This window comes from Drosophila teissieri, chromosome 3R (assembly GCF_016746235.2).
Source record: "Drosophila teissieri strain GT53w chromosome 3R, Prin_Dtei_1.1, whole genome shotgun sequence".
NCBI classification, from domain to species: Eukaryota; Metazoa; Arthropoda; class Insecta; order Diptera; family Drosophilidae; genus Drosophila; species Drosophila teissieri.
Genome location: NC_053032.1, coordinates 15,994,781 through 16,022,188, shown reverse-complemented (window position 1 = coordinate 16,022,188; position 27,408 = coordinate 15,994,781). Strand labels below are relative to the sequence as shown.

Sequence of the window (27,408 nt, the reverse complement as noted above, 5' to 3'; positions counted from 1 at the left end):
TCTCGCACTCATCATTTGTCTAAATTTTTTTTAGCACAGTTCTTGCGTTTTTTGTTTATTTTCCCCCATTTTCCTTACGCATATTTCTCTTCTGTTTTGTTTGCTTACGTGAATTGAATGCTAGCAAAAAAAGTTAACAAATTAATTTTGGCCTTCTTCTTTTGGCCAGCCAACATCCTACAGAGTCGGAAATTCGCTCGGCCTAACTATTTTTAGTAAAGGGCGTGTTTACTTAATTTTCGATTTTTATTGTGTTTCGATTTGATTTTATTCTTGCAGTGGCGCTGAAATGTGTGAAAGTTTGGCATAAACATTGCTCATTGCTTCGATTTCAATTCGATTCTACACACCGTGTAAAATATCTATTTAAAAGCGATTTCTTATATGCCTGTCGGCATTTTGTTAAAAATATTTACGCTCAAGAATTTGAACATTAATTTTAGTAGGCACTGTGTGTAAGCAAAATGCCTAAACTGATTTCTTCTGAAGCATGCAAAGATTGGCTACAAGTTATGGTATTCGAAAATGTTGGCGTTTTCCTGCCGTTGAAAGAAATGTGGATATTATCTAGTGTTAATAATAATTTCCTGCTTACAAGTTAATGTTAATGTTATTTGAAACCCATTGATGCTTAGATTTGTAAAATAAACTTTGAAAATAAATTGAAATAATTTTACAGGAGTGATTGTCCCATGAAATGAATATTTTCTACCACTTTTCAAAATGATATACCTTTAAGTCGATAGCTCGAAGATTATAGTTCTATTCACTTTGATGTTTCAGTACACTCGAATTGGGAAATCTTTAAAAATTCGTCGCTTTTCGTACAGTAATAATTGACATATTCCACATTAATCTTATGCAATTTTATATTTCTATTTTGGCACTTCCGCTGCACAACTGCATGAAATCTATTTATTTCAATTTCATTTAACCCACTCGAATTATGATATGTGTTGTATATTTCGCAAAGTTCTCGGCATTTGTGAATTTCCGCGATCGTGTTCAGCAGTTGTGCAGATATTGGCGCGAAGTTCGAGACAAGACTGAGAAAACGTTTTCACGAAATCTGAAAAGTGTGTTCTGTTCTGTTCTGTTCGCATTTTCCTGCTCTGCGTTAGTTTTGCGCAAGCGTTTGGCCCAAACAAACGATCCAACCATAAAGATTGCGTATCGACAAGGTTAAGAGAGCAGGTAACTTGGCTGGGTGTGGGTGTGTGGGTGCATGTGTAGGATCTTCGATGGGACGGCCGAGCTCTTTTGGGCGGAAAAGCTCTGCAGTTGCTTTTCCCCGCCAAGGAATCCAGAGACTCACGCACCCACCTCTAGCCGAAAGTTCTTTCTCTCGCAAATAATTTTAGAATAGCATTTTATACGTGTTCGCAAGACGCACATAGGTTCTCTAATATGCTTTCTATTTTCTATTGGACTTATTTGCATACCCTTGCAGGGGGTATTATAGATGTAGTGTGCCGTACAGATGCAGAAATAATTGAAAATTTATGGGTATGCCTTGGCTTGTTACCAAGAACTCCTCAAAGAATGCACAGTTTCGAATAAAACAAGTTTTATAACAATCGGATGAGTATATCTTATACCTGCCATAGATATTTTAGCTTCTATCATATGCACTTTTACTTTGATTATAACTATGATTATCATAGTGCTGCCAAAGAAAATATCCATAAATCCTCGACGTAGTTTGAAATGCTAGGATATATGAACTTCGGCTATGCAAATTTACCTCACTTCCCTTTTTTTTGGCAGGTTGCACTGGGCCAACTACTAATAATATCGCAGCGAGATTGCAACCATCTGCAACGGATTTTGACAATCTGATAAATGCGATGCCAATTACGAAAGTATCTCACTTTCAAGAGGAAGAATCTCAGCAATTCTGGCGCCCACTGGCCATCGCACTGCACTTGACCCTCTGTGCTGCCAGAAAAAGGCGGATAAGCGGAAAAGTGGAAAAGTTTGTTGTTTCAATTGGTGGCCAGCAAACTAATTGCACGTCTGGGATCCTTAAGTGCGGCGTGGATCTGGACTGGGATCTTGGGATTCTTGGCGAGCTTGGGGAGTGGCTATCTGGGAGACCATCTCGTCTTGGCTCGTTAAGTTCGCACCGCAGCCCTGCCCTATTCGTGTGAATTTATGACCAAATGAAATCGGTACGCCCCTGACAAATTTCGGGGACTTTTCTCGAAAAATTGCCATCGTGGATGTTGTTCCGCTTTTTGGCTCTAATTGCCACATGCCTCCGAGATACGAGTATGTGCGCTCGTGCCTCGCCCGCGATCTGTGACATGAGGCCATAATTCTCAGATCCATCCGACATGTGGGTGCGTTGATCTCGAGGGTTGTGGACCACTCGGTCCACTGGTCTTCCAGGAAGTATGCAATTTATTATGCAAGCGGCTTCGCTAGCTTCCACTGGGTTATTCGCACTCAAATTAACTCTAATTTATGGTATTGTCCCTGAATCGGTGACATTAATTCGATATGTATGTATCTATATACAAGTATATCTATGAGAATAAAGATGTTTGTGTTCATGAAACTGGCTCTGCCAGCGACGAATTCGCCAACTCGGTTGCTTTTGAATCTCTTGTCTTATTGCACCTCTGAAGCTATACGATTGTTTTGGTCGATGATCTTAGATGCTAGCCCACTAATTGGCGAACGCCCCAATAAAAAAGCTCTTAAATATGGCTCTGTTTGTTATGATTTCCCAATTAGCAGCATATCAAATCATAATTAGGCACTTAAAGTACATTTTATTGCTGAAACCACTGGCAGAAGTTGAAAACAAGGCAATAACTCTATGCTGCACGTTAAAGAGAGCATAAATTCCCTAGCAACTTTACTCGTAGCTTTCAAATTAAGACATTGTGGCAGGCAATTTTATGGGCCACCAATTGAGGTCGCCACTTGGCCAATGGCCACTATTAAAATTAATAGAGAGTCGGCCAAGTAGCCAATTTATGACAACTGTGCCGGATTTGCCTCCTACCTTGATGATCTCGACGAAAGGCGTCGGTGGATGGGCTTTCAGCTGTTTTCTCTGGGGAAAATCCCCACTCGAAATCACCATCTTATTGTACATCGTTCTTAGTTGAGTGCCACAATTTTCGCTGTTGAATTTTTCACTTTTCACTGTCCTTAATTCCTTGAGAGTTTTCACTGTGCTGCCTTTCCAGCACTCAGTGCCCACCGATTTAGCACTGAAAAGTCGCGCAGGCGCAACTCCATTCTGCAATCACAATGCCACAAAACACAAAACACAGAGGAAACGAACTCGCGACTTCGGGTTCACTAAACTGCGATGCTGCAATTTGTAAGCCGTTTAGGCGGCCAAGCCTCGCCACAAATCAGGAGGTCCTTGCTCTGCACACAGCCTGTTAGCTGTGTGGGTGAGTGTGAGTAAATGTGGCTACGTGTGGTACAAGCCACAGTGCCTAAACCCAGTGGATTTGCTTTGCGTAGGAGGAGCAGGCAAATATGATCGGCTCTGCGTCACGCGAGCGACTGAAAGATCACTTGTGTTGGTGGCAGGCGGATGGCGCAGATGCTGGTTTTGTGCCGCGCCAACAGCTGCTGCTCCAGCGAGAACAACAAGAGCATCAGCAGCAGCAACAGCAGCAGCAGCACCAGCAACAGCAAGATCCGCAGCAGCAGCAGCAGCAGCCGCAGCAACATGGGCACAACATGGGCAAGAGAAGTAAGGGCGCTGTCGCCAGCGTCTGCAATACTCGATACTCAGATGGTCGCACACATTGTTTATAATACCCTAATGAATTATTACATTTTAATGAAAAATGGGCTGAAATAATTACGTGGTCCGTGGCGTCTGATTGAAGAAGTTTTGTGCCCGAGAATGAAAACACAAATAAGAAAAAAACAGCATTCGCCGCTCTTAATTACAACAACTGTACAAACACTAATGAGAACACTGAATGGATTTGATGGATCTCAGAATTCCCGAGCTCAGCATGGAGTGGCAATAGGCCTGCTGTTTGTATACCCCACATACTATTCTACACACGGCTCCACACACACGGCAAGTATCTTGGGATATGCAAACGTCAGAGCGATCATAAAAGTGAGATCCCAGTGCCGAGTACCCAGTACCCAGTCCCCAGAGAGTTGGGAACCTACATGTGTACATATGAACTGCCATCCAGCCATTGTCGATATGGGGTATTTAAGACCCTTCTTTGTGGCTCTGGAACTCTGGAGCTCTGGAGCTGTGGAGCTGTGGATGGCCTGAAGGGCCTGTTTGGGTACTTATTAACGCTTCATTAAACCTCCGTTTGCGCCCACAAAGCAAATGCGAAATGACAGCCACACAGTTCTTTTTTTTGGCAGCCAAGAGGGCCAGCAAAAGGTTGGGAATACTCGAGAGGGCAAAACTGGTTTGCCAGAACCCATCGATAAGGCGGATTCCCTGGGAGAGCACGCTGTTCGATAAGATCCAAGTTAATTGAGTCTGGCAAGTGCCCAGGCCAAAACTTCTGGACCGGAACTGTGTGGCTATAGAAATGCAAAGAGCTTAGGAATTTGTTTTTTTAAATATTTCATTAGCCAGCGAAGGGATCAGATAAGGTGCACTCTGAATGCCAAATTATTCAAACTGCCCAATTGGCTAATTGCTGATAGCCAAAAATGACAATCGTTGGCTGAGCTAATTAAGCCGAGATGATCGAGCAGTTCAACTGATTGCGCTAAATGCCAGGGAATAATAAAAAGTGTAGGGTATCCGCAAGTAGGCGCTTACTTATCTCACCAATTTGAGCAGCTGCGAAAAGCTGCTGATGATTACCGGTGCGACACTTCCCGCAACTGACTGCGGTCCGAAAAGAAATTAACAAAATATAAACCATAAAAATTAATAAATATTTCGCATTATATTATTACGCACGAGAAACAAAAAAGGCCCACAACAAAGACAATGAATTGAACGGAGAAAAAAATGGGAAAAGAGACAAAACTGAGCCAAGTTCATGGCGATGGCAGTTGTCAGTTGGCAGTTGCCAGTTGGCCATTGAAAGCCGCGTTTTGAGGCTTTTGGCTTTGGGTTTGGGTTTTTGGTTTTGGGCCTGGTCAGGTTGGGCTTTGGGCATGGGGCATTGGGCTTTTGGGCTTTTGGGGCGACTGTTCAATCCATCAAAAGAGATTATATTCATTAACTAGGCGAGCGGACGGCAACAAGACTGGAACGTCGATGGCGCTGATGGCCACTGGACTGCTGGACAGCTGGACGGCTGGAATTTCTTAATTTTTTTGACAGTTCTCATCAAAATGTGTTGAAATTGCCATTGTTATTTGTATCTGTGTCCGCTCCGGCTCCAGCTCCGGCGAGCAAGGCGTTTTACAAGAATCATCTAACAGCTCCAGTGGCGCGGATGATATGCCGAAATTCTCGGTATTCAATAGATGCGAGATCTGTGGACTCCATTAAAAGGCCGTTTTTATTTCTGACAATTAGAAGCCATCAAAATTAATGCCCCGTCCTCCTAAATTTGATCTAAATTTTTGGCAGCATCTGCTCGAGTAGTCAGCGCCTAACGCTCTTGACATTCAAATTATGAGAGTTTGGTCATCCAATCTCGTGGCCTTGTAGTGCGTGTTCGCCCGTCGAACTTATTACATATAAACTATATGTGGAGCAGATCGAATGAGATTTAAGTACAGATACAGATACAGATTCGCGCAGCTGTCGGATGTGCTCAGGCAATTAGTTTGTTTTCACTTTGACATGTTTACAAGAACCAAACTCGATTGGCCAAGTCTAGAGTCCGATAATTATGGGGAGCAGATGGTTTTCCTCACCGAATTTTGGGGCAGGCAGGCGTAAGATTCAGAGGCGTAAGATTCAGTACACCCATCTCAGTCCGCGTCCCCAAGCGATTCGTGAGCACTCTGTAAAAGGGCAGGGTGCTTTTAGGCTTCCGGAAACTACGACCTCGGCGACAAATGAGGAAACGATTTTTGGAAACTCCACCAAAATGTATTATTAATGGGGCAGACAAACTTAAATTTAATTGCTTTAATTTTAATTGCACGCAGTTTAGCACAGAAAAGGAGCGACCGCTGGAGATCTTCATGCAAATTTGGCAAATGGAACCACTTCGACTTTTATCTGTCTATCGATTCGATTCGAATCGTCTTTTCTACCAATTTGGTAGCTTGACTGGCAAGTGGGCTAACCAGTGCAGTCGAAGCGAAGGCTTCGATTCATTGTGACCCAATCGAATAAGGCATTTATAGAGGCGAGTTGATATTTATGCATACTCGTAATAATAATTACTGAGATCGGCTGGGGGCACAAGTGTATTCTATTTGGCAAGCCAGCGAGATCCACTCGAGGTTGATGTACTTGAAAGGCGAAGCGGTGAGTGTGCACGTACACACATGCTCTTGTTGTGCAAACAGACCCACATACTCGAACTTAGTCACAGACGATGTTTTCTTAGTGGGTAGTGCCATGTTGCCATGGTGCCATGGTGCCACAGTGCCATAGTTTCACCAGTAACTATATAGTTGGCCCGATCCTCACCAGCGTCGCTTGGCCACTCTTAATCAGAAGGTGTGCCACACCGTGTGTGCACAGCTCTCGACGACGCACATCTGCTCGAAGACCGGATTATAAGGCCCCACCAGCGATACAGCGATCGTATCATTCGATCGATCGATCGATTTGCAGAGCCATGGATTGCGAAATCAATGGATCGCAGTATCCATACAAATGTGTTTAGCTGCCTGACATTTGTTTGCCGATTTGCATTGTCTGCCGCTAAACGGCGTTCATTAACCGCGCGTATTTATGACCCCCAACGAATCCAGCCGGGCTACCACGTTCTTATTCTAATTTTTCTGATTTTTCTAATTTGGCTTAGCTCCGCCATCAATCTACTTAGCAGGGCCGTTGGCCAGGCGATCGATTGATTGCCTATTCGATTGTCACGCTCGGCATGACAAATTGAACAAGAGCTCATTTGTAGGTGGATGGTGGATAGTGGATACCCTGTATCCAAACAGCCCCCAGGTCTTTTCACTCAGTTTCGCAGTTTCTCGGTTTCAAACGAGTTTCCTCGTTTTGCGGACACGTTTTTTTTGCGGACACTGCGATTCTGGTGCCCTGGGCCAGCGATTTTTGACCCAATTTCCTTGACACATGCCTGGCAGGTTTACAAACAAAAACTGTTACGGTTAACAATAATTAATTCTGTTTCTGCGCGAGTTCAGCGGGGCGTTGGCAGCTCTCATTATTCGGGCGCTGTCTCTTTTTTCCCATTCCCAATCCCAATCGCCGATTTCATTAGGTCATAATTGCGTTTAGTTGTCAGTTTGCCAGTTTGTCAGTTTGTCAGTGAGCCCATAAACACGGCCAGGCGCCCTGGGGCCAAAAGCCGGGCAAACAACCTCGGTCTTTGGCGCTAAAGAGCAACCCCAGCTTGCGGCCACGTTCATTCAGAACTGCGGATGGCATATCGCGGATTGTGAATCGAGAATCGAAAATCAAGAATCCAGAATCGAGAACCCCAGCCAGCCACGGAGTTCCCACGCCTCGAATTCTTCACGCACGCCTCAATGTTTCCAAACCAGATGGAGCTCCCACTCCAATATCGACTATGCGCTACCTGGTAGTTTAAACTGAAAGTAATAAGCATTACATATGAAAGATAGCATGGGGCATTACCGTATCTAAAACATTTCTATACAATTTGAATAAGAGAATAGGTCGGAAAAGAAGCGTGTGTACTAACGCCTAGAGATAAACACGATTTATGGAGGTTATAAATGCATATATTTTTAGATTCAGAGGCCTCACCACATTATTTATATTGCATTTATCATGTATCACTTCGAGGATAGCCATCGATCCATTCAGCTGCTAATTGTACCAGCCGCCGACTTTCGCCTTCTAACTCTGTGATTGTTATTGTTATTGTTATTGCTCTCTGCTGGCTGTGCATTTTGATGCAAATCGATTTGGCGGCCAGCAGGCTCTGAATTATTAGTTCCATAATCCACATAAAGACCAGATGCGTTTGGCCAGTGGGTGGTGGTTGGGTGGTGGGCAGATAGCCGGGTGACGGCCCACAATAACATAATCATAATCGTAATCACAATAAATAATAAACAATAAACACATCTGATCGACGGCCAGCACGTGTGTGGCTCTGTATGGATCTGTATGGCTCTGTTTGGGCTGATTTCTTGCTTTGGTAATGACCCAAATTTCGGAGCAGTGCGCTAAATACGCCTAATGGTCGTTTAATTATTGTACGACAGACAGCGACAGCCGTCGACGAACAAGCAGCAGCATAAATACAACTAATTGTACAATAACGTGGCAGGGAGCGGGTAATTCATATATTTACGTACACATGTGCATACTCGTATTGGCAAAGGCGACTAATTCGCTGGCGAATGCGAATACAATCGTAATTATACGTTAAAAGCTTGCCGCTACACCGCTACTGTAGTGTATACTGTTGGCTGAGCCACCTAGCGGCAGCTTGTGCGAACCAGTGGCACTTTCGGCCATCATGCCATCATCATTGGCATTTGACAAATTCACGCCTGAGTTTGGCTGCCGGCAGCGCAAACGGTTAACGTAGTTACCGCCAACAGTAATTTGTTTATATTGTACAGCAATTGACACGCCTGCTTTACCCAAAATTTGTGGCAATTGTCTGGAGTGCTAAAATTAATAGGGGTGCTTAGGTTTTTTCGCTTTTACACTTCATTTTGAATGCTTTTTTCCCTTTTTTTCGTTTTTTACTATGACGCGCTATCTTTACGGCAAAGGCTGAATTTTGCCCCTGGCAAAAAGAAGCGAGTGCTAGGCAACGTTTGTGCAAATATACAATTGTACGATATACGACAGTGCATGAAATGATGTTATGACTGGGGGTTCATTTGAATTTGAATTCGAATTTAAATTTGATTTTCATCCGCACACGCTGTATCCCGCTGTATTAATTGCAAAAGGCTATTTGGCAGCAGGAATTCGAGCATCACACTGCTCATGTTCCTATTTGCGCAAGTAGCATTTCATATTTCGTTTGTATGTATGTACATATGTATGTACATATATGCATTTTATATAAAAACAAAATGGGCAATATTGGCCCGGCACAGCGGCGAATGTACATAAGTGTTAAAAATATATAATTGTTTCAACATATGGATAAGTGCACTTGCGTAAATAATAAATAGAACGGGCCAAGTTCACTCAGTACATGTTAAATGCTAAATGTATGGATGTAGAAAACGGCGGTCCAAACAAGTAATTAATCAAGCTTTTTTCACGCTATCCCAAAAATACCAACAATATTTCTAAAGGGGTTGGGAAACATAGAATTATTCATTTCCAGGCATACTCTTATCAGCTCATGGGTGCCGCCAAAAATAGAAAGCATAAGCGTTTCATTAACGTCTGTTTAATGTTTTAAAAGGAAACAAAATCCATGTTTGTCTAGTCGAACAGCTGAGCCGAATCTTGTATAGTATATATACTACTCGTATGTATATACGCCAACGTGCCGCAGCTCATGGAACCCAAGCCCCAGCTCACCGGCAAAAAGCAAAAAATAAAATTCAAATAAAATACAAAAGTACAGATAAGGGAGCTGAACTTGTTGCTACCAGCATTAATTAGCGATGCCTCGCAGATCGTTTGCAGATCACATCGATCGCATACAGTACTTGTATGTGAGTACAGCGGCTTTAGGCACACGAAAAAAATGTGAAAAAATATGGAAAAGAACGAGGATCGGATCGAATAGCAAATAGCACATCATTCGGCCAATATGAAAATGCCTTCAGGCATATCGCGAAACTAGAATCGCACTCCCCACAGAAGACTGTCATAACATAATTTAGCAATAAACATGATTTTTTATTGTGCTAAACTTTGTCATGCGGCACCAATAAAAGTCATAACAATAAAAGGCGTATATATAACGCGAAAATATATCCAAAGAGGCGCAGTGTTTGAAATCGAAAGTAACACTTTCGTAGCGTTTTATTTTGAAAGAGTGATGTAGTTGCCATTGATCAAGAAACACTCTATGCAAATACACAGTTCCTTCTGAGTATCTACAGCTTGCTGCTTACTGCTTACAGCTTCGCCGCTAAGCATTTGGGTAAACACCAAATTTGCCGTGACGTGCACTTCTGTCACTGCAAATTAACACCCTCGTATCACCTGCCAGCTCAATGAGATGGAGGCTCGCAGTTCTAGATAACTTGCGATACCACGTGTGTGGTCGTCGAGGAAAAGTGAACAACTCAGCAACTACGGATGATGCTGTATATACAAGTAGTTCATGGTACTTGGTTCATGGCAGGAGTATATCTTCATAAACAAAACAAGCATACCCTGAATCAACTAGTATTTACAATGCTACGTGAAACTTCAGAGACAATAAAGCTGCATTGCTATCTGCTTATTACAACATTTTTACACGCGTTCAAACATTTGCCTGAATCTTTCACTCTGTGTCACTCTATAACACCTTATTGACTGAGATGTTAATAAATAACGCATAAAACAGGTTGATTTAGTAATGACTTTGAATAGTCTTTCTATGCAAATGGCGGTCTGTTTTGTCTTTGGTTGCCGCTAAGTGGCCGAAACCGTTAGGCAAATGCCCTGCGGCCAAGATGGCGATCATTCGATTTTGGCCAACGGAGGGCGTGTGGCAATAATGCGATTATAGGTTGTATTTATATACATATATGTCAGGTATCGCTCGGCGTTCCCAGAACAATGGGGCTGCGTATTTCTGCTGAACTCTGTGCGGCTTTGCAGGCCAGGAACTGCATGGCACCACTGGGCGTATACGTGATGTGCCATCACAACGACATCACTTGTCCAATAAATCATGCCCCCCCAAATGAATGAGTATATAATACCATACTATACCATAAATAAACAACACCCCGCATAGATCGAAGCTGAAGAACCGCAATGCCTCGTCTAATTCCGGGGAATCGAAACAAAGGCTCGGCAGACACATATAAATCGCAACAAATATCGGAATGCCTCCTCCTTGAAATCGAAATATTAATAAAAAGCGGCGAGGGAACAGTAATAAAACAATACGCAAAAAACTGGCGATGCCATTAAGGAGCCTTCTTCTTTTTTCATGATTTTGAGTATTTAGATCGCGGACTGCGTTTCGGCTTATGCTGCACCCATCCGCCTCTGATGATAAAGCGATGATGCCCCAAGGTTTCCAAATGGCTTTCAAATAAGTGCCGAGCCCGTCGCCCCGGCTAAGCCACTTCTGACTTCTGAATTCAGAAGAGTTTAGCATATGAATAAAGACGCACCGCCCCAAAGAGTCCGTCCACTTCCACGTCCACGTCCACGTCTCGTCTCGTCTGGTCTCGTCCAAGTTCGAATACGCATCTGAATCCAAAGTGGAGTCCCAAATTTATATGCAAAGCAACAGTATCACAGTATCGATGATGATCCAGCATTTGCCTTGACCGTGAAGATGGGAGCGATGATGCCACCGGCGGGGCCAAATAATTAAAAGAGTGTCGTTAAAATAAAATATAATGGACTTATGTAAAGCGATGTTACACGCTCCATCTCCATCTCCATCGCCATTTCCATCTCCATCGCCAAATGGCCGCAAACGCGATAAGTCGGCTCACAACAAATGGCAGCAAATAAATAAGAAATCATTAAGATAGGCTCGCGGAACGGCCAGATAAGTCGACCAAGTCTGGGGGTCTAGGGATGGGGCTGAGCTGAGCTGAGCTGAGACCAGAAACTAAACACCAAATAAAGCATTGGAATGGACCCGAAGACAATCAAGACGATCGAGAGATGAAACCAGCTTGTGCTCTATGGACGGTTCTGGCCTTTTGATGTAAGCCCACCACCAGTCAGTTAAACAAATTTGTATTTCCCAAAATATCCAAATAATTTGTTAAAAAATTCATTCACATTCACGACCTGCGAGTCGAGCAGAGACACTCGCACACCAGATACAAACACAAAAAAAATACAGAAATCAATAGAAAAATCACCAGATTGAGCAGAAGATTCACCAGAATGTGAAGAAAAATTGGACAGGTAATTATTAGAGGTGTTTTCGCCTTGAGTGGATTAGCTCGGCAGCCGGGGATGGACACTGGCCCCCAATTATGCTAATACCCCGCCGAAAAAGGCCGCTAAAATCCATATTTAAATTATTAACACAGAAACCCCGGCTGGGCCAACGCCGAATTCGGTTTCCGAAGCCAACTCCTAGCCAGATTGAACATGTTTAACATTAATCTTGACTGATAAATTAAAAAGGAATTAATTAAAATGAGCAATCACTAGACAGCCCATGGAATGACTTGATGCTGTTTTCCTACACACTTCCTATGGCTTGGGTGTAATTAATTGGGCAGGTGAACAATACAAATATGATTACCTGTAAGCCAATGATTAATTTATAAGCAAGGTGGCTTGTAGTCTGTGACTTACAAGTCTAAGGGATATCATACTAATGAAACGGCTTTGACTACTCAGAAATCAGCGAGAGTATGCCAGCGTCGACGCTGTTCCTTGAAGTATTTCCCAAGATTTTTATAAGCATTTTTTCATCGTTTTGACAGTTTTCGTATGCTAGAAAACGAGCACTTGGGACTTTGCTCTTGCGATGAACGTGGGTGGCTTCCCAGGGGAAGGGGGATGCGGGCCTTCGCAGAAGTGTTTGCATGCAGATCACGTATATATCTTTTGGCGAAAAAAATTGTATTAAATTCAAAATAACCAGCTTAAAGCATAAGCACAGCACCCCAAAGTCACGCCCCGGCATCACACCTAAAATGATTTGGTCGTTTTCTGGCCTTTTTACTCGAAATTGCTTCGCGGCTTTTTGTTACTGTTTGTGGCTCATTCTATTTATTCTCTGACGGCATTTATATTCCGACAAATTATTTGTCACCCCATCCAACCGACAAACCGACAAACCGAAGGGCTGCAAGGACACGCCCTACTCATTTGCATGAGAATCGGTATACGGAATGGTTATGTGTGGCATTAATCACTGGGAGGCGAGCTGAATATCTTACGATCATTAATCGTTGGCTACAATTCGATCTTCTGCAGGGTGCTATCCATCTAGTTTTGGGTGGATAAATGGATGGATGGATGGATGGTCATACTCATCGCATATTCGACAACACCCACATATTGAGTGGTACTTTCTTGGCAACTGACAAATCGAGCGTTTCGGGCTTCTTTTCTCTACTTTTCTTATTTCACGTAGTGTCAATGAACGCTTCAAATTTTCATCATTATACCCTTGCACGGGGTATGTGGCTTGCAGTCAGCAGCTTGCAACGCACTCTTGATCAGCAACTATGGTTTACTACTTCTGATCGAAATCGGATGACTATATCAAATAGCTGTTATAAGATCTGTATCGGAAAATGACTAGCTAATTTATGAAGAAGTAATTCGATCATTTGGTATAATCCAGTTTTTGACAACAAATAAATTCGATTTTAATTTGATAAAAATCGGACATAAAAATAAGTTCTTAACCATATTATTACTGCAAGGGTATGTAAGCTTCGGCTTGCGGCGACTAGTTTCCTTTCATGTTTTTATTTAAAGTAGACGAAATAAATTGAAGACAAAATGAATAACGAGAAGCCGCTGGGACAGAGAAACACGCGCAAAGCGACGACGTACGACTCAAAATAAAAAAAAAGCGAATCAAAAAAAAAAAATATACAACAAAAGACAAAAGGCGAAACAAAACAATAACAAAAAGCAAGAAAATAAATATTCAAATTCTACACATTGTGCAAATTTCATCGTCGAAATACAAATTGGACGGCGCACTCTAATACAGGCAGTCGCCGTACTTACTTACAGCCAAGTATTTCCCGACTTGTCAGATTCTAGGCGCCACTCGAAAAATTAGAAAATCTATTTTCGAAACACTCACTCACAGCAGCGCACCGAGTGAACCGCACCGAACCGAATATGTCACAATTATTCATGTGCTTCTGAAAGCCATCCGATGTGCATATATATGTACGATACAGCCCACATAGTCACGCCCAAGCAGCAGTACATCCCAATCCCATTCCGAATCCCAAAACCATTCCCAAAGCCATTCCCATTCGATCCCGAGGGGGTTACGTTGCCACACATGGCCCGTTATCAGTGCCGGTCGGGCCAACAGACTTCCCAGCCCGCACCCATACCTATCATTATGTAGTATGTATTATGTATTCGTGGACCGGGGGATCGTGTTGTTTTTCAAATTTTACACTGACCGCCCAGCGGACGTTGATAAAATTCTAATGGCCTGTAAGTCAGTTAGCCAGTTAGCCAGTAAGTCAGTTAGCCAGTTAGCCAGTAAGCCAGTAAGTTCTAGGCATGTTTCCATATTTGTTGCTGTCACGTCCCAAAACGAACGCTTTTCACACCTTGTCGAGCCTTGTAAACCGTAGTTATGTGCGCTTTCCACGCAGCTCGTGTAATCGCAATTCCACTTCCTCCCGCCGAACTTGTAAGTGTTTTTGAAACTGTTGAAATTTGCATCTAAATTCGTCTGCTGCCCCACTCAGTGAGTAACTAATGGGCAACAACCGTTCGTTCCCAATAGGCTTAGGGCTAATATCAGTGTCATCCAGACAGGGTCGTCTTCGTTCCTTATCTCTGTTAGATAACTGGGAGTTTCTTATCTCCTGCGATGATGCAGAATCTTTCGCTTTCCCGAAAAGTGTTGCTGCAGAGCAAGAACAAGCAACCTGGCGGAAACACACGTCCGACATATCAGCAGTCCCTGTCTGACGCACATGGATGGATGGATGGGTGAGTGGATTATGAGTCAGCTTAAGAAGAAGTGGCTGCTGAATAGTGGCTGCCCGGGGAATAGTTTGTTGACCAGAGTGTTTGATGCACAGATGCACCACTGCGTGGACACGCACTGCATTTGGATCGATGTGCACCGAACACGTTGCCTCCTTCAGTCGGTTTGAGGCTGTCGAACGGTGAGGTCGCCGAGAATCACATCGAATCCACCTCGGGATCCACTTTGCCGCTGCCGAATGCGCGGTGGGCGAGTACTCCGTGGTGGTCAGTGAGGCGTGTGAATTCAAATGCGGTGGTGGTCAACGCTTTGGTTGTCGCTTTCTTTGTGTCGCCAGTGGCATTTAATCAAAATCGAATAGAGAGCCGGAGAAGCGGCGAATGCGGCAAAGGCGGAAAAAATGAAATGAAATAAAACAATGCGGCATACAAAACGAGACGAGCACACCAAAATATCGACAAATCAACCGAAATTATAAAAGAAAGGAAAGAACTCGACACATCGATGTGGAATCAATGCAATAAATTAACTTGAATTTGGTTTTCGCTTGGCCAGCCGATTTCGATAAAGTAGAAAAAAGTAAAAACAAAAAATCCAAAGACGAATACAAACTCAAACACAAACACAAATAAATGAAAAATCGTAAAAATCCCGGTCTGCGAATTCGATCAGCCCACGAAATTCGATGCGGAGGACTAGGCCGCTGCAAATATTTATTTGTTATGCCCATAACTCGGATGTAGGACCTACCTGTCTGCCCAGCAGCGGTCCCTTGCTGATGAAGTCCTTCTTGGCCGAGTAGAGCTCCGGCGGTGGTCCTTTCAGCGAATACCGCAGGCCGGCCTCCCCAAGGTCGTCCGTCGTCCCCCGCAGACAGCGCTCAAGGGCACGCTCATCCTCGTCATCATCGGAGGCGTTGGAGGAGGTGGAGGAGGAGCCACGATCCCCTGCACCGGGGGACTCGCACACGGTGGTGCTATTCGTGCGTGTGCTGTGACCGGAAGTGGTGGAGCGCAGTGTGGTGCTGGGATACGCGAAGGCGGGCAAGTCCGACAGCAGGCGATGGCACTCGACCTCCTGGCCGCCGGCGGACGCTGCGAGTGAACCGGCATCCGGCATGGCGATGGCGATGGCGATGACCAGATAAGATAGCAATCTCCCAAGTCCAATCTCCCGAATCCCAAATCGCAAATGGCACGTGCAAAAATGCGCGCGAAAGAGCAGCAAAATCCACAGTGCGTATGTGCGGCAATAAGTATGTACATATATCTCGTAGATACTCGTATATGTATCTTTACACTTATGTTGGCTCTACGGCTCTTTGGCTCTTTGGCTCTTTGCTTATTTTGTTAATTGAAATGCGACAGTCTCGTTCCGTTGCCGTGGGCACCGCACCCGCCAAAAAATGCGAAATTACGAACAGAAACGCGAAGTCTACGGCTGTGGCTACGGCTACGGCTACGGCTCGTGGGTATTAAAACGACTCACACACTTATGGCTGCGATTAGCTAGATAAACTACTTTAGTACTACTGCTCTAGCCTATGTACGATCTCATGATGAATCTTTTTGCCGAATCACAGAATTTATTCGTGGCTGGCCAATGTTAAGCTTGAACTTCACACATCGCGCCGATTGCATTCACTTTCGAGCTGCACCATTAACTTGGTCACCTTTGGTCACCTTTGGCATTCTGCGCTTCTGGCTTTCTTTTCGCTTTCGGCCAGTGACTATTTTTGCAAACTTTTCGGTGGCGAAGGTTGTCCCACAACTGTGCACCATGTCAGAGTTCACAAGAACGCGCCGATTGCTTCGCATACTATCGCTATCGCTGTCGTTGTCGTTGTCGCTATCTGGCCGACATGGCTGGCCAGGATACACTAGTATATGGAATTGGATTTCGAATTGGAACTGGAACTAGAACTAGAACTGGAGTAACAACTGGAGTACAAGTGGAACTCAAGCAGTTGGCTAATTCTAACGCGCGCGCGTAAATAAACGAAGCGGACGAGAACGAGCCGATGGACCAAGTGCTGCGAACCACAGAATATGTATCTGTATCTGGCGATGTTTCGTTTCGGCTCGCTTGAGTTCCCGCTGCGGACTGAACACTGCTCGGCGATCCGCACTTGGTAGCGGCGGCCGTACCGCCAAGCAATCTGCGATCTCGATCGCTCCGAAAGCTAAAAGCTGTTCTCTCGCCGCATTATGAACGCCGCTGAACAACATACATACATATGCATTTGTATGTGTAGGGACATGGATTGGCTGAATGGGATAAGGATTCCGATTCAGTTTCCCAGGCGAATGCTTTTCGAGTGACTAGAAAGAGGCCAGAATGCGAATGCCATTGCCATATCACTACCACTACATTACTACTCGTACTCCGTACTCAAAACAGCCGGTCTCTCTCCCTCTCTCTTTTTTCTCTCTTCAGAGAGAGCGCGCTCTGGCGAAAAGAAAGCCAAAGTCGCGGCCGAGCGCGACTTCAAAACTCATTCCGGCGATCTCTTAAATGTGCCTCTGTGCTTCTGGCTCGATATTTTCGCACATGTGCGGATTACTCCCGTGAGTTACCATCCGATAAGATTAGGTGTTAACATAGTAACAATCTTGGCATCTAGAGTATCTACCTTTGGGAAGAAGTAATATGAATAGATTTATGCTAAAAACAGAAGAGAACGCTAAAGTCGAGTGCCTCGACTATCAGATACCTGTTACTCAGCTAGTGGGAGTGCGATTATCGATTGCAATTGGAATAAAAAAAATTACAAAAATTCAAGTGTGAGGATATGTTAGAAAGAGTAGGCGCTGCTAATATTATACATTTTTTTTTACATATCGATGGAAATTGAAAATACAAATATAAAATACAATTCATTTTTCAAAAGTGTGGGCGTGGTAGCTTTGGACGGTTTGTGGGCGTTATGTCTCTGGAATCTTCATGCTCAACTTTCTAGCTTTTATAGTTCCTGAAACGCTTCCTTCTGCCTGTTACATACCTTTCAACGAATCTAGTACTCTACGAGTAACAGGTATAATAAACTTTTTTACCAGCGCATTCTTGAATGAGTTGAAGTATTCAATGATACTATTTTATGACTTCCTTCGTAAACATTTTGTTTTGAGACGTACACTTGGAGGAAATTGAGATTCTTGAGTAAGTACAAGTGAATATCAGCAATACTGATATCTAAGCATTACTAATATTTTTGAAAAAATGGTTCATATCCTGAGCATTACTCAGTGGTGCACTTCCTAAAATCTTATTTTCAGAGAAGATCGGATGTTGATGACCACTGAATGCTAGATGACTGGCTCATCCTTATCATAAAGAAAACCCATTGAGCTCACGCACAAATGAGTCAAATTTAAGGCGTAGCAGGAAATATATTTCGCAATAGTTAAGATAGTCAAGTGTAGCTAATTTGTGTCTCAACTTAGTAAGTCTGCACTTAATAACATTATGGTTTACTTTACTTTAGGTCGTTTACACAAAGAGTGTGCGACATCTGCTGGATCCCAGGCCATCCAATGTGGGTCAAGATCAATCTACTGATCGCGTCAGTGAATAAAAATAGTAGCCATTCGCTCCACTATTTGAACGCCGAGAACTCTTCCACATAAGTGTCTTCTGTGCCAAATTACCATATGTAGCAATTGACCCTATTGTATACTAAATATTTTCTTTAATCAAACGCAGCAATAAGCATTAATCAATTAAAAGACGAGAGCTCGTTTGCCAAATTAAAGTATAGTTGGAAATTAAAAATCCATTTCGCCGCATGGGGAGGTCGGCGAAAAATTTAAAAATATTCCAAAATACGATGATGTATACATGAGAAATACGGATGTTATGAGAATGCTGGGCTAATGAAAAACAGCTCAAAAGATTCCAGGAAGAGCGATCTCCAGCGTGGCGTTGCATTGCGGCAGCAGCAACCATGCAATCGGCAACAAAACGCTTGTTTTGTAATCACAGAACAACAACAAACTGCCGGCATTCAAAAGATCCAAATGATGCCAACATAAAACAGCAGCCAGAACAGCAAATCTTACAAAACAGCCCTAAAAGTCTGGAGGAGGCAAGTGGGCAAGTGAACTAGTGAGCAAGTGAGTTCCCCAAGGCGGCTGTTTATATTACACCGAACTGGTCATGCCCTGTAAGCAATGTTTACAGAGCCACTAAATAAATAAACGACTTCCTAGCTGGAGACCCCGAATCTGCCAATTAATTGCTCAGTCTAGCAAATCACATACTGATCTGGAGAAGGGAAGCATGCGGTCTAAATTAGGAAATATTGCTCAAAGAGGCGCCGCTGGTTTTCAGATGCTAATGATCGAGCCACTGGAGACCGCTACCGCTGACCACAATGTATCTATCTGTCTATCTGTCTATCCATCTTTGTATCTATGGTATCTGCTCAGATCGTATTGTATCATCCTCATAATTAACGCATTTAGATCATAAGGCGGGCAGCCATAAACTTTTGTTTAGCAGTTGATGCCAATATGGCAACAGCATCAGATGCGTTCCCCCGATTCGGATTCGGATTTGGTTTTGGATGTGGATAGAGAATCACTTTCAGGTGGATCTCTGCATATGTGCAACTACGAACCGCAGGCGAGCGGCCTTCAAGTGGATCGAAGATCAATGAGCGAGAGGCTGTGAAGAGCCCTATACTACGGATCACTATCGAAGTCTTCAGATCGAAGTCTTCAGATGTTCGATGTCAGACTGACTGTCTGTTTATCCGTCCGTGCGTCCAACACGCGCAGGCCTCTTAGTCAATTGCGTCTGTCCGTATGTATATGTCCATATACGAGTATACTATATGTATGGGTATATTTGTGGCTGAGTATATGTCTAATGCGTGAGTTGGTTCGGCATCTCTACATGTTTATGCTCTGATAGTTCCATTCAGTCGCTGTTTTTGCGCTCACCCACACACTTGATTGATAAATATTGATCCTGATTGAATGATCGAAAGCTTGCGAAAACCCAAAACAGCCATTCCAGCGATTCACTCCGAACCATTTCGATCCGCAGGCCTGCGTAATTATTGAGAGCTCAGGTTTTGAAGTTCCCCTGACAGCTGCTCAATCAAATCGAATCAAATATTTGGGCTAACTAAACAAAAACCTTTCTTAAAGAGCCCCCAATTCCATGCCCTCATCGATGATGTCTAAATTCTGGAAATTCGCAAAAATCAAACTCAATTACTGCCGCTGTCAATCAGCGGCAGGAATCGAATTGGGAATCGCCATCCAAATCGGAATCGGAATAGGAATAGGAATAGAGAGGCATGCGTAAGAGGTATTTGTTGTACTCCCATGGCCCATAGATAGGTGGCGTATCTCGAAGATACATTTCACTTAACTGTATGGCATATATCATCCATTCAACTACGGCACAGAGCAGCCACCATGACAGCACACGCAGATGGCGATGCTGATGCCGATGTTCATGCCGATGCCGATGCTGATCTAGATGGGAATCGGGGGTGATATGGATGGGGACGGGAATGGGGAATGGGGAGTGGGGATCGCTGGGAGCCGGCCGACGTGCGTTGACCCTGAGACTTGCCCACACCCACCCACGCATGCGAAAAGCATAAACTAATAGGGGTTTATATATAGATGCACAGAGGGAAACGTGCTACCCAAAACAAGACACTATTTTCGATTCTGCCCAATTTGGATTTGCGTAAAAGAACAGAAAGTAGTTACCACATGGTTATATTTCTTATAATATAAATAAGGCATAAAAAGCTTAATAAAATGTAAATATTTGGCCCAAGCACCAAATTAACTTAGATAAGATACACTTTTACCCTTCAGATACATTTTTGATCAGCAATTTTACCAGTGTATCAGTCTATTCCTTGAGTTTGGGAAACTGGCATGCAAATCATATCCCAGAGGCTTGCAAATATTTATGGGTATCATGTGGAAGAGACTTGAAGTGAGTTGAAATTAAAAACATTTTAAAAGTAGCAGAAGTACAATGGCTAGCACCGCTCTATCGCCATAAAAGATGAGTGCCCGCTGAAAGGCAAGATCATAAAAACGGACTAGAATTCAAGTACATACTCGTACGCATGCATAACTCAATCTTCCATTTTCCGAGATCCATCCGGACATTATTCTTTGAACTGTCTGCCAGTTGGGGAAAGACATCCGCAGACATCTGCAGATGATTCCCTAGATGACCCTAATCCGCCCCTGAACCGCTCCAGAAATTCGCGTTGCGCAAAAGCGGTTCAACACACGACGCTCGACTTTCAGTAATGCAACTCCTCCTTCGAGTGGCCAATGCACTTGCCAAAGACTTCAATTGAAAATTTTCATTTACACCATGCCACCGGCCGGCCATTCAATGGATATGAATCGGTTTTATATAAGGCTCCAAATTTATATTTCTTTCTGTATAATTCCTCCGTTCATTGATTCCAAAAACGTAATTGAATGCAATGCACAATGGCAGTGAATGCGAGTTTCTCTGCTGGCGGTATGTTCTTCAGTATTAGAAGCGAATAAAATTGTCGAAATCGCGCAGCATAATGCCATTCTGCCATAATGCTAAACTCGAGCCGAAATTATGTCGATTCTGCGCTGCATCAGCATTATCTCCGATTGCAGCACCGAATTGAGCGGCTTTCGGCTTTCGGCTTTGGCATATTGCATATGGCATATGGCCTGATGTCCGATTTCTGATGGCTTTACTCTTGCTGTCGGCTGACTGACTAAGCCTAAGCTTTTGTTTTGGCAATCAAAGGGGCTTTTGGCTTGTTTCGTGGAACTGCACATGCCGCACACACTACACTGCCAGAAACGCACAATTGGGCTCTCGAAGTCATGGGGAAAACGATAAAATAGTTGTAATATCACGAACCATCAGCACATTTTCTGTAAACAGTGCTTCTTAATGGGCAGTTTGCGATGAATAATAGGCATTTAATCTTGTTTCGAAACTGTTATCTTCCTAAGCTTGTTTTTCAACGCCAGCTAATCATTGTAATATTTACTAACTACATGCCATTAATTTGTAAGTTATTTTTCGATTAAAAATACACTTGCCTTCACATTCACTATCGTACAAGTTTTGGGTAAAGTAATTGCGTATGCTAAGAGGTAAGTGGCAGTTTCCCCCAGTGTAAGCACTTGATCCGGCTCTTATTGCAGCACCAATCGGCTGGCCCAGCTGTGGCACCACTCTGCACCACTGCACCACAGCTGCAGTGACAATCCAATCTGGCGGATGCGAAGATCATCTGCGTGGTGGTTCTGCGGCTCGAGAAGATGCCAGGTGAGCCAGGTGAGATCGCCTTGAACCATTGGCATTACTTGAGGCGCAATTTAATTACGCCCAGGGGCGAGTCAGCTGATTAACCGACTGACTGACTAGCTGTTGGCTAGCTAGTTGGCCCATTGCCCCAATGGCCATTGCATAAGGCATCATGCTAATAGGGAGCGGCACCGGGGATCGAAGATCGGAGGCGCGACTTCCCGTTTCGGTAGCGCCGGCAATTGTCACAATGATTTACAGGCATGCCGCGCTGGCAGCTATAAATTGCTAAATGGCCATTACAGCATTAATTACAAGACGGCTGTGAGTCAAATCGAAATTGACCTTTTGCCCCACCCAGACTGCCGGTTATTAGACTGCAGAAAGAGTTATTATCTTGTACTTGTCACATACTAGCGGTGCGCAGATATGTTATGAATTTGAATCTAAATCTGTATCGGAGTATGCAAATTGGAAGCCAGAACCACTCGAAGTCCATGTACCGAGCGATGTCGATTGCAATTAAATTACACAGCCGTCGACATGAGACAAAGTGTGCGAATAAAATAAGTTGTTTTCCCTACTTACTTAACTAGCGAAACAAAGGAAATCCACCAACGCGGCGACTAAAGTAGTTACAATGCATGCCGAAAGGAATCATTAGTGTGATTTATGAACTTGTTGCCTCATTAAATCAGCGAAAAATAGAAATTATCATCGGTGCTTTATCTAAACTATTATTAAATGCAGACAGGCCATATACTATCCGTATTTACAGTCGATAAGTGCTGAGTGTCTCTCGGAAATCCCTGACACTCTTGCAATCAACAAAAATCGAGAAATTGTGTACATAAATTCCGTTTTTGATCTGGCAAGTCATATGCATAAGCATAAACATTAAATTAACACAAAAGTGCATTTAAATAAAATCGAAAATAAAATAGGAAACAGCGAGAATGACAATAATGGCTTAGCTGTTTAGAAACTTGACGACTATTTCTGGTTTTTGTGTGGAATGCAGAAAACATACAAATGCCTTGACTAGCATTTTTGCAAATTAAGCAAAATATATAGTTTTTAAATTCTTATAATAAAAAATACCCCTTTTTTTGGGCCAAGCTGTCATATTTTTTGGCCACTTTCAACACTAAGTCTCTGAGCCCATGTCAGTTGTCAGGTGGATATAAAAGTAGTTGCCACTCGACTTGGCTGGAAACACACCCCGTCGAGAGTCGGCAGCCGCAACCACCACCATGAGCGCCAGCGAGGGCGTCAGTCTCCCGGGCAACGAGGACACCACTCTGCCGCATGAAAAACATAAACAAAGGGCCAAGCGGGCCAAAAAGAAGTTCCGGAGTGCCAAAGAAAGAGTTCCGAATGCGATGGACGCGAAAGCCACCGCCAGCTACTTCAGTTTGAGCATCGTGGGCCAAATAGTGTCGGCCACCTTTCCCTTGGGTCCCGACAAGGAGTTCGTCTTCCTGCGCTACGAACTGGTCGCTGGCCCCGACTGGCAGCTGTCCTCCGGACCCCAGCACGGACTCACCCAACTGGCCACCAACAGAAGGGGCCACTTCAACGAGCCGATTGTCTTCAACATGCCCCTCGAGGTGACCTACAAGAGCACCAGTCCCTATGGCTGTAAGTAGGAGTATAGAATTGATTATTTACTAGAAGATGTAGAAGATAACCAAGATGCAAGCACCACCAAAAAGTTTCAAAACTTTTACCTACTTTACCTTTTTAGTAGTGAGTTACCATTTTATAGCACATCCTTCATTTCCCTTGGTTTTCAGGGCCCCAGATCCTGGTGAGCGTGTTCGGGCGCAGTGGCCTGGGAAGGGAAACACTGCTCGGCTACGCCCACATCCACCTGCCCGTATTTGGCAGCCGTCGGCCGGCGGATCAGACGGAGCAGCTGCAGGCCCCCATCCTGATGCCCAGGTGCCCCAGCATGATGGCGGACATCACCAGTTGGCTGCTGCGGCGGGAACCGGAGCTGAAGGACCCCAAGGTGCTGCTGGACAACCTGAAGTGCAAGGGACTCTCCATGGAGTCCTACGGCAGCCTGCAGTTCCAGCTGTCCACCGTGATGAGGGGCGCCCGCAAGCTGGGCTACCATTGGCACTCCTGAGAGCAGAGTCAGTCAGTCCTGAGTGTGTCAGTCAGTAAAACGTGAACTCGAGGAAGCAGGAAAGCGTTTGTCTTAATCTAATTGCCGGGTGGGTGGTACCTCAAACTTGACCATGACCGTTGTGGCGGCTAAGACGGTTTCGGAATGACGCGACTGCTGCTAATCCGACGCAGCAAAGCTGCGGCAATCGAAAGCCCAATTCGAACGGTTAGCTTTGGATTGGCCAAGTGCCGGCTAATTGGATTAGGGCAATTAGTCTAAGACGCGCTGAACACAAGTGGCCATATAAAGACCCGGCCATGGTTCCGCCCTAGACATTGCCGCCGAGTTCGCGTCCCGAGAGTCAGTCGTCCTGCTATGGACAGCGAGTAGTCGCCGCAGCAGAGTAGCCAGCCATCCAAGTTCAGACGAAGCCACCACCGAAGCACCACCGTTGCACCACCAGCAGTACCAGCACCACCAGCACCAGCACCCAAAATGGCCAGCCTGAATCCCCCGAGCTTCGCCTACATGCGCGATGGGCGCAATCTCAGCCTGGCGGAGAGTGTGCCCGCCGAGATCATGCACATGGTGGACCCGTACTGGTACCAGTGGCCTCCACTGGAGCCCATGTGGTTCGGCATCATTGGCTTCGTGATTGCCATCCTGGGCACCATGTCGCTGGCGGGCAACTTCATTGTGATGTACATCTTCACCTCGTCGAAGGGACTGCGCACGCCGTCCAACATGTTTGTGGTCAACCTGGCCTTCTCCGACTTCATGATGATGTTCACCATGTTCCCGCCGGTGGTGCTGAATGGATTCTATGGCACCTGGATCATGGGTCCCTTCCTGTGCGAATTGTACGGCATGTTTGGCTCGCTCTTCGGATGCGTCTCCATCTGGTCGATGACGCTGATTGCCTACGATCGCTACTGCGTGATCGTGAAGGGAATGGCCAGGAAGCCACTGACGGCCACGGCGGCGGTGCTCCGGCTCATGGTCGTGTGGATCATCTGCGGTGCCTGGGCTCTGATGCCGCTCTTCGGCTGGAATCGCTATGTGCCCGAGGGCAACATGACCGCCTGCGGCACTGATTACTTCGCCAAGGACTGGTGGAACAGGTCCTACATCATCGTCTACTCCCTGTGGGTCTATCTCACGCCGCTGCTGACCATCATCTTCTCCTACTGGCACATCATGAAGGTATGACTGCTCTTGCTTTTATTATCCAAGTATTCTGTCAAGGATCGACCCTTGTCTTTCAGGCTGTAGCTGCCCATGAGAAGGCCATGCGCGAGCAGGCGAAGAAGATGAACGTGGCCTCCTTGCGGAACAGCGAGGCCGACAAGAGCAAGGCCATCGAGATCAAGCTGGCCAAGGTGGCCCTGACCACCATATCGCTGTGGTTCTTCGCCTGGACCCCGTACACCATCATCAACTACGCGGGCATCTTCGAGTCGATGCACCTGAGTCCGCTGAGCACCATCTGCGGATCCGTGTTTGCCAAGGCCAATGCGGTGTGCAACCCCATTGTGTATGGACTGAGGTGGGTGCAACTATCTATCTACCTTTGTGCCAACATATAACATATAATGTCTTCTGGCACAGCCACCCGAAGTACAAGCAGGTGCTCAGGGAGAAGATGCCATGTCTGGCCTGCGGCAAGGACGACCTCACCTCGGACTCGAGGACCCAGGCCACCGCCGAGATCAGCGAGTCGCAGGCTTAGGCGAATCAGAGACGACGACTGCAGACGTAGGGAACTGACGGCTCTAGATCTACAAAGACTCAACTATTTTGCAAAGGCACCTCAAGGAAAACCCCAAAAAAAGATGGCAATGAAAAATGTAAAAAAAATATTGTAAAAATATAACAGCAATTGATACAAAATCAAAATCGCCCACTTATCACTCACTCAACTGCTTTGTCGGGCACAGTGCCCCAAAGAAGTGTGTGCCTTTATTGGTAAGTAACATTTCAAGCATTTCAACCAGTTGCCATAGCCATTGGATCACATAGTTCGTTAATCGAAGTCGCTGCCAGTTTCGTTATCAGTACAAGTGGTACAGGATAATCTGGGGTTGTCCTCAGCGGTAGTAGGTGTTCAGGCCGAGGTCCATCAAAGTGCCATTGTGGCGCCTTTCTCGCAGCTCCTGGGTGAAGAGGGCACGTCCTTGCAGCAGGATGAAGTCGATGAGCCTCCTGTCGGAGCTCTGACGCAGTGCATCGGGGTCAGATCGCTTGCGAAGGTAGTTAAAGCAGCATGTTCTGGGTGAGCAAAATTAGTAACACCTGCAAAACGCCAGTTGGGAAGCTCTTTGGATATAATATCTTACCGAAAGTGCTTTGTGCCACATGCGCTGGCACACTCCTTGCCACAAGTGTCGCATTTTATGGCCTGCGAACTGGGGCACATCAACCAGATGCCTTCACAACGCAAATTGTTAGTTACAAATTGGCAAATTGGTTACTTTATAGTCTAAACTCACATAGCACGATGATCTGGAAGTGCGCCAGCCAATGCATCGTAGTCTTGGTCATTGGTCGGCAGTCGGCTCAGAATGCTGTGCCACACATATGATCTTCTCGTGGTGTCCTGTTTCGTATCCCTGAGAAAGCGCAAATGAAAGGACCGAGATGCCGGCTCCTGACTTTATATACTCGTCGCTTGCAGGACAGCTGCCCGCTTTGAGATTCATTCTACGAGGCATTCAAAGTGGTCAATGAAGCATGTGGCAGATGAATAACCAGGAGGAGGTTTCCAGTGGGCATGTGAACACGCAGCGCATATTAAGTAACAGCACACAGACAATTGCAGCTTGCGCAACAAGTTTATGGGGTTATTTTGGGGTTGATTGGGGCGGGGGTCGCTTGGCCGCCGCAAATCAAAGCAGCTGGACACAGGTTGTAAAACTTCTTAATCGTGCTGGCAAGTGGCAAGCTAAGCATATTAAAATTGTGGGCAATGTAAGTTCGTATTTCCATACAATACCGAGGACATTGCGTATGGTGAATTTACATGCTTTATGCGGTTGTCAACTCAATTATTTATATTATTCCATCCTAAAGGTTGGTTTGTATTTTTAATTATGCGAATTCGCAGCTATTTAGTCATCGCAATTAATTTTAGTGGCACTTCATTATTTGTAACGACCG

At 44.8% G+C, this 27,408-nt stretch overlaps 4 protein-coding genes and 1 long non-coding RNA gene across 8 annotated transcripts in view; 3 read left to right on the top strand and 2 right to left on the bottom strand.

Annotated features, from left to right (window-relative positions):
* The window catches only part of LOC122621726 (A disintegrin and metalloproteinase with thrombospondin motifs 9), a 35,847-nt gene extending 18,265 nt beyond the window's left edge, over positions 1 to 17,582 (bottom strand). Inside the window, exon 1 of one of the 3 annotated variants that reach the window (XM_043799684.1) lies at positions 15,600 to 17,582. In XM_043799684.1, the coding sequence (XP_043655619.1) occupies positions 15,600 to 15,968 (369 nt within the window). In that variant the 5' untranslated portion in view covers positions 15,969 to 17,582. Of the gene's footprint in view, positions 1 to 732; positions 1,043 to 3,013; positions 3,113 to 15,599 lie in introns of those variants that run through there. The other 2 variants (XM_043799685.1, XM_043799686.1) reach the window with 2 other exon arrangements.
* A 263-nt stretch (positions 17,583 to 17,845) lies between these two features.
* Positions 17,846 to 18,991, top strand: LOC122621730. 2 transcript variants are annotated; one of them, XR_006326238.1, is made up of 3 exons: positions 17,846 to 18,008; positions 18,125 to 18,251; positions 18,334 to 18,991. It is a non-coding gene; the product is annotated as an uncharacterized LOC122621730 (long non-coding RNA). The 2 variants fall into 2 exon arrangements; XR_006326237.1 differs by having other exon boundaries at positions 18,125 to 18,267.
* Positions 18,992 to 23,021: 4,030 nt separating this feature from the next.
* Positions 23,022 to 24,407, top strand: LOC122621728 (B9 domain-containing protein 1). The gene is made up of 2 exons (XM_043799689.1): positions 23,022 to 23,777; positions 23,933 to 24,407. Exons 1-2 carry the CDS (start codon positions 23,390 to 23,392, stop codon positions 24,268 to 24,270), a joined length of 726 nt encoding a protein of 241 aa, XP_043655624.1. The 5' UTR covers positions 23,022 to 23,389; the 3' UTR covers positions 24,271 to 24,407.
* Positions 24,408 to 24,746: 339 nt separating this feature from the next.
* Positions 24,747 to 26,113, top strand: LOC122621727 (opsin Rh6). Its single transcript, XM_043799688.1, has 3 exons — positions 24,747 to 25,455; positions 25,518 to 25,798; positions 25,861 to 26,113. The coding sequence occupies exons 1-3, from the start codon at positions 24,748 to 24,750 to the stop codon at positions 25,979 to 25,981; spliced, it is 1,110 nt and encodes a 369-aa protein (XP_043655623.1). The 5' UTR covers position 24,747; the 3' UTR covers positions 25,982 to 26,113.
* An 86-nt stretch (positions 26,114 to 26,199) lies between these two features.
* On the bottom strand, positions 26,200 to 26,935 carry LOC122621729 (trissin). The gene is made up of 3 exons (XM_043799690.1): positions 26,742 to 26,935; positions 26,589 to 26,679; positions 26,200 to 26,520 (listed from the first exon to the last, which is right to left on the bottom strand). The coding sequence occupies exons 1-3, from the start codon at positions 26,791 to 26,793 to the stop codon at positions 26,340 to 26,342; spliced, it is 324 nt and encodes a 107-aa protein (XP_043655625.1). The 5' UTR covers positions 26,794 to 26,935; the 3' UTR covers positions 26,200 to 26,339.
* Positions 26,936 to 27,408: the final 473 nt, after the last annotated feature.